This window comes from Budorcas taxicolor, chromosome 1 (genome assembly GCF_023091745.1).
Source record: "Budorcas taxicolor isolate Tak-1 chromosome 1, Takin1.1, whole genome shotgun sequence".
NCBI lineage: Eukaryota > Metazoa > Chordata > Mammalia > Artiodactyla > Bovidae > Budorcas > Budorcas taxicolor.
Window position 1 is genome coordinate 109,982,942 of NC_068910.1, and position 12,510 is coordinate 109,995,451.

General features: G+C 37.7%; 1 protein-coding gene across 1 annotated transcript in view; it reads right to left on the reverse strand.

Annotated features, from left to right (window-relative positions):
• The window catches only part of ABI3BP (ABI family member 3 binding protein), a 286,106-nt gene that overhangs the window by 97,984 nt on the left and 175,612 nt on the right, over nucleotides 1-12,510 (reverse strand). Inside the window, 8 exon segments of the mRNA XM_052643965.1 lie at nucleotides 1,433-1,516; nucleotides 2,335-2,394; nucleotides 3,668-3,754; nucleotides 4,545-4,604; nucleotides 8,572-8,631; nucleotides 9,934-10,038; nucleotides 10,851-10,904; nucleotides 11,862-11,948. Coding sequence (XP_052499925.1) covers nucleotides 1,433-1,516; nucleotides 2,335-2,394; nucleotides 3,668-3,754; nucleotides 4,545-4,604; nucleotides 8,572-8,631; nucleotides 9,934-10,038; nucleotides 10,851-10,904; nucleotides 11,862-11,948 — 597 coding nt within the window.

The window sequence follows — 12,510 nt, forward strand, 5'->3', positions numbered from 1 at the left end:
TGACTATATATGTATTTAAAATTATTTATAATATATACATATTATGTGGGAGACCTGGGTTCAATCCCTGGGTCAGAAAGATCCCCTGGAAAAGGAAATGGCAACCCACTCCAGTATTCTTGCCTGGAGAATTCCATGGACAGAGGAGCCTGGCAGGCTATAGTCCATGGGGTCTCAAAGAGTTGGACATGACTGAGTGACTTCACTTTCTTTCTTTCATAATATACACATATAATAATTGCTACTGTATATACATATATATCAATATATGATTGTTAAGCTCAAGGCAAGAAGTATCATCACTTTTTATATTTTTGCAGAGAAGAATGCATTTAAATAAAAAATTAATATCAAAATGAGAAATTTATATTAAACATACTTTAAAAATTCCAAATATTTGGAAATTAAATGTTCACTTAAAAATGATGGCTGTATCTACGAAGCCATAACAAGGAAAAGTAGAAAACATTTTTAACAGAATAAAAATGAAAAGAGAATTTATCAGAATTTGTTCCATGCAGCTGAAGCTGCTCAGTGCAACTAAATACAATGTGGAAAGCTGAATAAGGTATGAAAACAAATATTGGACCCTAGCATAAAATTTTGTGAAACTGGAACAAAATCTGTACTTTAGTTAATAATATTGCATCACATATTAATTTCCTGTTTTTTTTTTTAAACAACATAGTATCATAGTATTTCTTTATATTCTCAGAATTGGATTAGAAGTTTCAAGCCTCAAATGTTTTTAGATCACAAAACAATAAGCGCTCTAGACTTTAAGCAGTAACCTAGTAGTAATACTAGATTCCAGAGTAAATGGAGCTATATCAAAGTTTTAAGTGAATATAAATCAGAAATCTAGCATTATGTTTATACTTAGTCAAATAAGTAAGGCTTCATTCTTTCTAAACTTATCTTTCCCTGCCCCGAAGATTTATATACCTAGCACATCTTGTTGATAGCACACAAATATCAATCCTATATTTTCATAGGTGTGTATATTGCCATCTTCTATTTTATTTACCAAGGAAAGGCTTTTGTTTTTAACTGTCTTGCAGATTTTAGGATTAAAACACCTCTTCCACATCTGATACAATAGCACCTTTGGAGGCTACTGAAGGCACTTAATGTTTATCAATTTGAACTGAATATGCCTAATTTTTCTAGAGAAGCTTTATTTTCAAAAGATAAGTGGAAGTTAATAAAGTGTACAGCAACAGAGATCTTTACAGAGGAAGTATGAGGCATTCGGCTGCCCTACAAATCTCCCCCTACTGTGCTTTTCTCGCCAACTCTACAGTAGGAACTGCAACTCAATATGAGTTGTATCTTTAGTCTCTGGGGGCATACTGGTTACTCCCAACAACTAAGATTACCCGTCACCCTGTTGGGTTAGGTTGTTGGAACTCTAAGCCAGGAAAACTTTTACCTGGTTTGGACTCAGGTGCTTCAGCACTTGCTGTGGTTTTTGGTCTGGGATGGGGATGAATTGTCTGTTGTGATGTTTTAGAAGCTGAAGGAAGAAATTCTTGGGTTATTACATAACAACATTACCCAGGGTTCTGGAACCTATGGGAAGCAAAAACATGACTCTAGATTTTCTACATCTTATTTGATATTATTAGATATTTACCTTTTTAGTTTGAGATTTTTGTCACATACATAAATTCCTTTTGTATCTTCTTTTATCATACATGATTTTTTGAAGACAAAAATCAATTTTAATATAAGAAATAAAGATTAGTAATTATAATCAAACTCTCATAGAGCAGTGTGCTTGGGCAACAAAAAGGTTAAGGACTGTTGCTAAATTTCAATAGATAATGAAGGACAGTCAAACTAAATGCGAACTTTATAATTTAATATTGCAATCTCTGGTACATTTTCTATGCAACTATTAAAATAAGAACACATTACTACCTAAATAGAAACAAAACAACAAAATACTAAGGAAATGGAAAAAGGGTAGAAATGTAGATGTACAAGTACGGATCCTCTTGGCCCTGTGAGAGTAGTTGTTGGTGGCTTTATCTGTCTAGACAAGAAACAGATCTGTGATGTGTTTGAAAACCGGTTTTTACCACAAGCACTGCTTGAACAAAACACAGAATGACACAATTTCAAACAGGTTACCCAGCAAATATCTTAAAGTAGGCTCACCTATGGCTAATTCTATTAAAAACAACTGATAATTTAAGAGTTTTCATAATTTTAAGAAGAATGTAGATAAATGGCCACAAAGAATAAAACTACTGTCACGTGGAGCAAGATGAAACTCTGAGCCCAACAATAAGCAGGATAAGGCTTGTTGAAAACACAGTGTATCATTACCTAATGTTGTTCCGGGGGCCTCTGTTCTAAGAGTGACAGGTTCAAGCGTTGTAGCAGGAACTGACCAAAAAATAATACAGTAAAGCAAAGAGATTTAAAAAATATGAAAAGTTAGAATATTTGCACCCCAACAAGATTTGCTTGTGTATCATTCCTTCCACAAACAAACAAAAAATAACAAAGAGCAGATGACTGTTCTTTGGCCAAGCAATAGTTACGGTCAGTCTTAGGCTTAGCCTTAAACTATCTTGAGTCAACGTGAAATTCTCCTAGGTTTTAACTAATGGATTCTAACCAATCTGGAAAACTCTGCACTGGAAAATATTTTCAGGCATTTACCTAATATACAATGAGACAAAAAAGAAAAAACAAAACTGTACTTCAATGGAAGCTGAAAAGGAGCACGTCCTATGTTTAGGTTAACATGGATATAATAGATAGTGTGTACATTTGAAGTAGATATAAAAACTAATCATGGAAGTGGATGGTGTTGGTCCTGCCAAGAGCTCAGCTATGGAAAGAGTCAGAGATCTCTGTTCAAATCATGACACATAAAAGAGCAGGATAAAGTGGTCACTCAGTCTGTAATATTCAGTAGAGCATCTTTCTGGCCTAAGCCCGGAAAAAAAAATGGAAATCAAAGACTGTTGACATCTTTCAAATCTAAGCTCCTGAATCAAGTTCTCAAAATCCTCTTTCAATTGGCTGGATGGATCCAGCCTAATGTAGCATCATCAGTAGCCATGTTTGGACCACTAAGAAGTAGGACAGTCTGTTCTAGGCAACTCCCCACCCCACCTCCACCACATGCCTGGTCCTTCTGTCTTGGCTCATGTTTCCCTCCGTATATACAAATCCTGTAGTGGGCCCAAACCTTAAGGGCCAAGGGCCAAGTCCAGTCTACCTTGATTTTCTCTTTTGTCTCATGAAAACTTCTGCTCCACTTTACCGTTTTAGAAGTAAAATAAGTCTCTCACAGGTTGCATATCACCCACAGTTGCTAATATTGATCCAGGAATTTGCAAGCTACTTTCAATTTGTTTATTTACGTGAATGAAATATATTGGCTTTGCTAAAGAAGTTTTGTCTTTAAGATCTGAGTGGAATTTTATAGTAAAAAACTTACTAAATGTATATCAAAGATGACTCTCACATAGAAAGAATTGGTATTCTGGCACCAACTGTGTCTTACACAGCCATGTTCTCCTCGACACCTGGTAGAGGAAATATTACTAATGCTATCTCATAACTTCACACTTACAGTAAGAGTTTGGGGTCCCCACTGGGACAGCCTACTAGGGCTCACCCTTAAACCAACAAATTGCACATTTACCCAGTTTTGTCTGAGGTACTTGAGGGCCTCGTGTGGTTTTAGGTCTGGGACGTGGACGACGAGGTCTTTGTGATGTTTTGGTAGTAGCTAAAGAAAGAAAAGACTTGTTATTCTATATCTTATGGCTCTGGGTACTGAGGAGATGTTTTGCCAAAACCTGTTGGATTTTTAAAAGTTCTATGAAACTGTAGTCTAAAACTTTCACTCGTTTTATGCCAACGCATCATTGAGGGTCAAGTTACTTATTCAAGGCATGAAAATTAGCATTGTAATCAGATACTCACATTAGTCCCTCTCTGAGGGAAAAATGAGAAGGAAGACTCAATTCTGGTGCAAGGGAAGGGAAGGTTAGGGTCACACTAAGGAAAAGGTTTACAATTAAAATTTCAGATTTGGAAAACTTCCTATTTGTCAAATTGGTAATAAAACACAGCATTACTTAAAACATCAACAAAGAAGCAAACATACCATGCAAATAGTTTTTTTTAAAAAAAATCTAGAAATGTAGAAGATGTGCAAAGAAACTTAAGAGTAGTTGTTATTGCTCATCAGCCTGGAGAAAAAAGAGATCCAAATTTGTTTGCAACTCAACTTTAACACAGAACACTGCTCAACAAAGCACAAATCAATGTGATAATTTCAGATGCACCACATGGCAGGTAGATTTCTTGTACTAAGCACACGCCTGCTCTCATAAAAACAACAGGACACTTTTTTAAGGAGGCTACAGCACTCTTCAGATGAAGGAAGTGATTGAATTGCAGTGGAGGATGATGATGTCATTTTGTGAAAGAAGAAAAGCACGTGATGGGGATGGAGGCTGAAAGGACCGCACAAGGAGCAACACCACCACCGGGGAACGGCACAGCATCATTACCTAGTGTGGTCCCAGATGTCTCCGTTGCAAAAGTAACAGGTTCAAGGTCTGTAACAGGAACTGAAGTAATAAACAAGAGAGGTTTGTGGTTTTTTAAAAATAAAGTATGAATAGCTACAACATGCATCCCAAAATGAATCTTGTCAGTGTAATACTATCTCTAGAATACTTTTAAAAATTTCTGAATGAAGGGTGTTATGGACTGAATGGTATCCCCTCAAGATTCATATGTTGAGGTCCTAAATCCCAGTGTGACTATGTTTGGAGCTGGGGCCTTTAAAGATGCAGTTAAGCTTAAATGAGGTCATAAGAATGGGACCAGAAGGACTGCTGTCCGTATAAGAAGAGGGAGAGACGCAGGGAAGCTTTCACACACAGAGACGGCCACATGAAGACACAAGAAAGGAGAAAGGCTCTGGGACATATTAAACCCGCTGATGCCTTGACCTTAGCCTCAAGAGCTGCTGTCTAAGCCACCCAGTCTGTGGTTTTTTGTTATGGCAGCCCCAGCAGACTAACAGAAAGGGAAATCAATTGTTGTGCTCACACTTGGCTAAACTGTAGTTAGGGACTTCTTCATCTCATGAGACAGCCATTACCTTTGGTCTCTGTTTAGTAGCACAAGAGGGAAACAGTTCTTGTAATTAGTGCTTGATTATCTGCGTCTGCTCTGGTAGACTTTAGGACATTCTTAGGTATTTAGTAAATATGTTTCTGCTAAGCTGCTGCTAAGTTGCATCAGTTGTGTCCAACTCTGTGCGATCCCATAGACGGCACCCAACAGGCTCCTCCGTCCCTGGGATTCTCCAGGCAAGAATACTGGAGTGGGTTGCCATTTCCTTCTCCAATAAAATATGTTTCTAACAACCCTCAAAAAGCATGTGAAAAACTAACCTGTACTTTTGCGTATGCTGAATAAAGACACTGTCTATGTTATCAAATTATGGTTGCAGAAAAAGTTCCTAAATAACCAAGAAACCATTACACAAATAGCCCAAAATGGCTTTGATAATATTGCTGAGAACTCAGTTCTGGAAAGATCTTGTGACTTCTGTCCAAAGAAGAAGACTAGATAAGGGGAAGCCGCTTAGCCCATGGATCCAGTAAAGCACCTGTCCACTCTCAGCACAGGGAAAACTATCCAAGTGTGGAAAGAAGAGATATTATGATGCTCATTAAGAACAATACTAGTCTTAGCCAGCCTCACATGGTGTTCAAGTGCATCATCCCCAACAAAAATGCTTTATTTGTCACATAGAGAAAGCAGGATCTTTGCTCCCTCTGGTTGCCTCTATGCATATCCTTTTTTCCATCTTTGTTCACTCTCACTTACCCACTGTGCAAATTCTAATGTGACATCAAGACCCAAACTCCTTCTCTGCTCTACTGAAGCCCACGTTGATTTTTAACTTTTTAAAGGTCTGCCATGCAAGTATGTGATGAAAGAATTTGGCTTCCCTCCACCAACAACTAGGGAAGAACTATAGATGCAAAGTACCCATTTTGGATTACACACTGCCCATTAAAAAAGCCTCGCTATAACAAATCTATACTTAATGTTTGTGTACCTAAGAAAAATCTTGAATTTGCAAAAACACTCTGCACTGTTCTCATTCTCTAGGATGTTCACATAGGAAAAATGCTTGTGTTTAACTAGCTTGCAGACTGAGAAGCAAACCTCTTACTACCCAGACTTGGAGAGAAGATTATGTATCTTTCAAACCAGAACTCCTTGCCAGCTCTGAAGGCACAAGGACTCTTCATAGTTTCCTCACTAGGAGGTAAACAGGTTTCCATTTTCACTCCTTAAGTCAAGAACCCTTTTGTTTTGCTTTTGTCTGGTATAACCTCCACAGTATCGGGACATGAAGTAGTTTTAAGTTTGTACTGTGAATGATGTGTCTATTGGGATGTTTTGGGAAGTAGAAAAAGATAAACTTGGCACTTTAAAGCTTATGCTTCTGAAAATCACAGGTTTTTGAAAAAACCTTCAAGTTTTCCAAAGCTTGATAGATTTTCTTCAGTTTCAAGAAATGTATCGGTCTAGGGTGAAAATTTTGCCCTGACTATGAGTATATCTTCCTTTGTTATTGATGATACTTTGGGGGAAAAGCTGATACATAAAATGAAGGTAATAATTCAGATAGTCAAGATATGTATTTTAAACACATTCTCCTAGATTGCATTAAAAAGATTGAGTCATTTCTAAACTATGTTGGAGAGTAAGGGGGAGTCAGATTCAACTTAAGGATGAGGCTTACTATTTAAACTTATTAGCCTTGATCACGTTACCTGGTAGACAATTCACTACAAACATATCACACAAATGTTAAAACAATAACAACAACAAAACAGGCAGATAAAAAAGGCAGGTGTACAAAGGATGTATAAAGGAACTTCTGTGTTACAACCTGGTTAGCATAGATCAGGATCAGACACTCTAATAAATACATGAAATTTACCTTAACAGAGAACTCTGGTTGAGCTAAAAACATAAACTGGTATGAAGAAAATTTTAAATATGTTACAGGACAGGAAGGTATTCCAAACTAGATCCAGGCATGGCTCTCTTTAGAACCAGAGGTAACTTGTTTTATGCATGTTTTTCTCACAAGATAAAGAATGGATTAAAGATCTAAATGTAAGACCAGAAACTATAAAACTCCTAGAGGAGAACATAGGCAAAACACTCTCAGACATAAATCACAGCAGGATCTTCTATGATCCACCTCCCCGAATTCTGGAAATAAAAGCAAAAATAAACAAATGGGATCTAATTAAAATTAAAAGCTTCTGCACAACAAAGGAAAATATCAGCAAGGTGAAAAGACAGCCTTCTGAATGGGAGAAAATAATAGCAAATGAAGCAACTGACAAACAACTAATCTCAAAAATATACAAGCAACTTATGCAGCTCAATTCCAGAAAAATAAACGACCCAATCAAAAAATGGGCCAAAGAACTAAATAGACATTTCTCCAAAGAAGACATACGGATGGCTAACAAACACATGAAAAGATGCTCAACATCACTCATTATCAGAGAAATGCAAATCAAAACCACAATGAGGTACCACTTCACACCAGTCAGAATGGCTGCGATCCAAAAATCTGCAAGCAATAAATGCTGGAGAGGGTGTGGAGAAAAGGGAACCCTCCTACACTGTTGGTGGGAATGCAAACTAGTACAGCCACTTTGGAGAACAGTGTGGAGATTCCTTCAAAAATTGCAAATAGAACTACCTTATGACCCAGCAATCCCACTGCTGGGCATACACACCAAGGAAACCAGAATTGAAAGAGACACATGTACCCCAATGTTCATCGCAGCACTGTTTATAATAGCCAGGACATGGAAACAACCTAGATGTCCATCAGCAGATGAATGGATAAGAAAGCTGTGGTACATATACACAATGGACTATTACTCAGCCGTTAAAAAGAATTCATTTGAATCAGTTCTGATGAGATGGATGAAACTGGAGCCGATTATACAGAGTGAAGTAAGCCAGAAAGAAAAACACCAATACAGTATACTAACACATATATATGGAATTTAGAAAGATGGCAATGACGACCCTGTATGCAAGACAGGAAAAAAAGACGCAGCTGTGTATAACGGACTTTTGGACTCAGAGGGAGAGGGAGAGGGTGGGATGATATGGGAGAATGGCATTCTATCATGTATACTATCATGTAAGAATTGAATCGCCAGTCTATGTCTGACGCAGGATACAGCATGCTTGGGGCTGGTGCATGGGGATGACCCACAGAGATGTTATGGGGAGGGAGGTGGGAGGGGGGTTCATGTTTGGGAACACATGTAAGAATTAAAGATTTTAAAATTAAAAAAATAAAAAACTTAATACTAAAAAAAAAAAATAAAAATAAATAAATAAAAAAATTTAAAAAAGGCTACCAGGAAAAAAAAAAAAAAGAATGTAACGAAATGGCAACAGAGTGGAATGATCAGAAGTTTGACAATGAGTAGGGAAAGCTCTTGCTAAAGGTCAGAAAGTGGCATTTACCGAATGCTGTCTCCGGAGCCTCTTTTATAGGAGTAACTGGTTCAAAGACTATAGCAGGAACTGACCAAAAATAACAATAAAAAAGAAATGTTAAACATTTATACAGTCTCACAGGGATATGATTTATCTGCACTCAGTTCATTTCAGTCACTCTGTTGAGTTTGACTGTTTGTGACCACATGGACTGCACCATGCCAGGCCTCCCTGTCCATCACCAACTCCCGGAGTTCAGCCAAACTCATGTCCATTGAGTCGGTGATGCCATCCAACCATCTCATCCTCTGTTGTCCCCTTCTTTTCCTGCCTTCAATCTTTCCCAGCACTCAGGTACCAGTTTAACACTCAGGAAGGTTTGTCTTTGTAATCAGATAACTGTCCCTGAAAAGTACCTGTGAAATTTCTCATTCTGTGACGATCCCAGTCTAGGTACCAAAGTAGACCATACCTATCTTGCTAAAACTGATCTTTGGAAAGAAAGCACAAGCTTTGCCTACCTGGAGTACTTAAGAGAGCAAGATAAAGGGCAGCCATTCAGTCTGTGGCTTAGCTGTATCCTTTTGTCATGTGCCTGGGGAAAGCCTCCCATACTGATTATTCCTACATGAAACTCAAACTCCTAAGCCCAGCAGTGAAAAACCCTTTTCAACTGCCCCTATGAGCCCATTCAGTATAACAGCAGCTTCAGTATAATGTTCTGATCAGCACTTAGAAGCCTGACAAAGAAGCCTCTGTCTCCTCTCACTGGTCTCTACACATCCTGCTTTTCTGAACCTCTTCATTCCCTGCTCCCTAGTTATCCAAATGTGTAACAGTTTGAGTGTTCAAGTCCTTCTTAACTACTCTGGTCCACTCTGATTGTTTCTTTAAATTACACATTGACAAACTATGGCCCATAGGCCAAATCTTGCCCATAGCTTGCTTTCATACAGCCAGTTTCCATTTTTAAGTGGTTATAAGAAAAAGGAAAATAGATATCAGAGACTACCAGGGCCACAAAGCCCCCAGTATTTACTAAGTTGTTCTTTATAGAACAACTCCTGCCTGGATCTGTACTATGACGTATACAAGCTAGACAGTTACCAAGAAATAATCTATTTGCCCAAGTATATGTTCGTTGCACAGCTGTTTCAGTCCACTACGCACATTCAATATATAAAGGATGAATAGCATCGAATGATAAGCCAATGAAACAGACATTTAGAGAGAAGATTCTAATTCACAAAGAGGAAGGGATTCAGCTACCACCTAAGACCCATCCAGCTATGCTCCGCTTGCCTACTCTGGGGTGAAAGCGGCTGCTGATCCCAACTTGCCCCTTCACTTCTCTAGACTCCACAGGGATGGGCTCCAGGATTCCTCAACCAGAATCTACACATTTCCCTGAGTCCTGAGGTGCTTCAGGACTCAGTGAGGTTTTAGATTTGGGATGGGGATGATGAATTCATTGAGGCACTTTGGGAAATAAAGGAAGAAAACTTCAGGTTAATAGAGTGGTTTGAGTTTCAGAAGCTATGGATAGGATTATACTTGCTATAATTTCTTGAGTTTCAGGAAATTTTTCTTTTGACTTTGAAATATTTGTCGCTATTTTGATTATTGCCTCTATTTATCAATTATATTACTATGAAAAACAAAAATCACATAGAAATATTCATTGATATATCAAGGAGATCCTCAAAAGTGATTTCTAAATGAAAAAGAAGTTCCAAAAACCTACTGTATTATGGTGATGGTGGGAGAGGGGTAGGGTGACTTTATACTAATGATGAGACACATAATTTCAATTTACTGGCCTTGGGTATATTTTCTATTTCACTCCTTACTGAAAAAAAGACCATATCATTGCCTAAAATGACAACACAAAATCACACAGGTTGTAAAAATGTAAAAATTTAGATCTGGGCAAGAATAACATCACACCATAACAGTTGTGACAATGTACTTGCTTGGATCAAGGACAGACACCCCACTTGCAACCCCACTGATCGTGTTTGAAACTCAGTAACACAGAATGTGTTTAAAAGGTTACATGGGGATGAGATGCTACAAATTCAAACCCATTGCCTTAAGCATATATATACTAAGCTAAGTTCATACTTGACTGTCTCAGTAACAAATGAATTGTTTTCAGACTCCAATATATTAAGAAATAATTGAATGACAATAGAGAATGACAAGAGTCTTGTGAAGCAGGAGAAGCTGAGGTTATGATGGTGATAAAATGGGCTTCAAATGAGCAGAAGCAGATGCTGATGGACATAGTGGATCATTACCTACTATTGTTCCTGGAGCTTCGGTCCTAAGACTGACTGGTTCAGGGATTGTGGCAGGAACTGATCAAAAATAATAAAAGAAATCAAAGAGATTTTTTTGAATGCATGAAATGTCAGAAAGTTCATCTTTTACCAGTAAAAACAATGCTTTGAAGTGGGGAGAGGGAGGGAAAGGATGGATTACACAGAAAGTTAACATAAAAGGCAGGAGTTATAGGGGTGGGAGGTGAGAGGTGGAGGCAATGTGGAATAGGGGGGTCACACCAGGGTCTGTCCACCACATACAGAACAGACAGCCAAAAAGAAGCTGAGACCATACCCCCTAAGAGACTAAGTCCTTAATGAAAACAGTGGCATTTAATAAACAAAGGAACAACCTCTCAGCTTGTGATACCATATTAAATTAGGTTATCTTCAGTTCTAAGAACAGAAAAAGCATGGTCCTGTGTAGAAATAGGGATCACTGAAGCCCACTGGATCAAATTTAAGCTCTCGAGTAGACATCCTAGTCCCCTTTAGTTCATTCTATGGATACAGTCACGGGAATGTATGAATAAATCACCTTCTATCTAGTCACCAGCTTCATTCAGCACATTTCCTGTTTTCAGCCTTTGTCTGCTCAACCTTCCACTCATCCAAATTCTGTTCTGCTGTTTCTCCTAATTATTCTGGATCTCTTTCTGTTCCAAATATTTACATTTCCAGCATACAGCATTTGTACTATTTGAGAAATTATTATGTATTTGTACACACACTGCCTTATGTTATTTTCTATCTTTTTATGCAGGAACAGCTTTTGTTTACAAAATAATTGGGAAATAAAACAGAATTACTACTTCTGATGTGTCTCACACATCAGTTGCTAATACGGTTACCAGGACGTGGAAGGGATTAATAATAAGAGTAGCTTCCACTCTTAAGAGATGTGTAAGACATGTACCAATTATGTGCACAGAATTCAGGGTTCCAACTGGGATAGAATGTTTGGACTCCTTAAACCAGAAATCACATATTTACCCAGTTTAGTCTGAGGTGCTTCTGGATGGGGCGTGGTTTTAGGTTTGGGACGTGGAACATGGGGTCTCTTTGTTGCTGGTGTTGGAGCTGAAGGAAGAAAATCTAGGATTAATATAGTGCTGATGGCTCCATTAACCCTGAATAGAACGATATAACCAGGTTCTAGGCTTTCTAAAATTTACCAGTTTCTTGGAGTGGAGAAAACTTTGTTACTTTAGTTTGAAATTTTCTCCTTTAACAGAATAACAGGTTTTCTTTTATAGCTGAGAATTCTCTAGAGATTAAAAATTATATAACAGTTATGTTTAAGAAATGAAGATGAGGAATTATCATTTCCTTGAAACCATCTCTAATGAGAAATCTTGCTAAACTGTGATGGTTTGCAAGAAGTTCAAACCATCCTGTACTATCCTCTTATAATTTAAAACAAGTAGGTTTGGGCAAGTTTTCCACTTGATAATTTACTAGAATAATGACACAAAATTAGATGAAACATTAATAAAATAAAACAAAAATCATGTAAATCTTGAACTATAGAAAGTAAAATGCTTAAAGAAACTTCATGGTATAATAATTGACACTCTGTTGGTGGTCTACATAAAGGCTACATGGAAAATCACATTTGGACCCCAGTTCTAACAAACAGCAC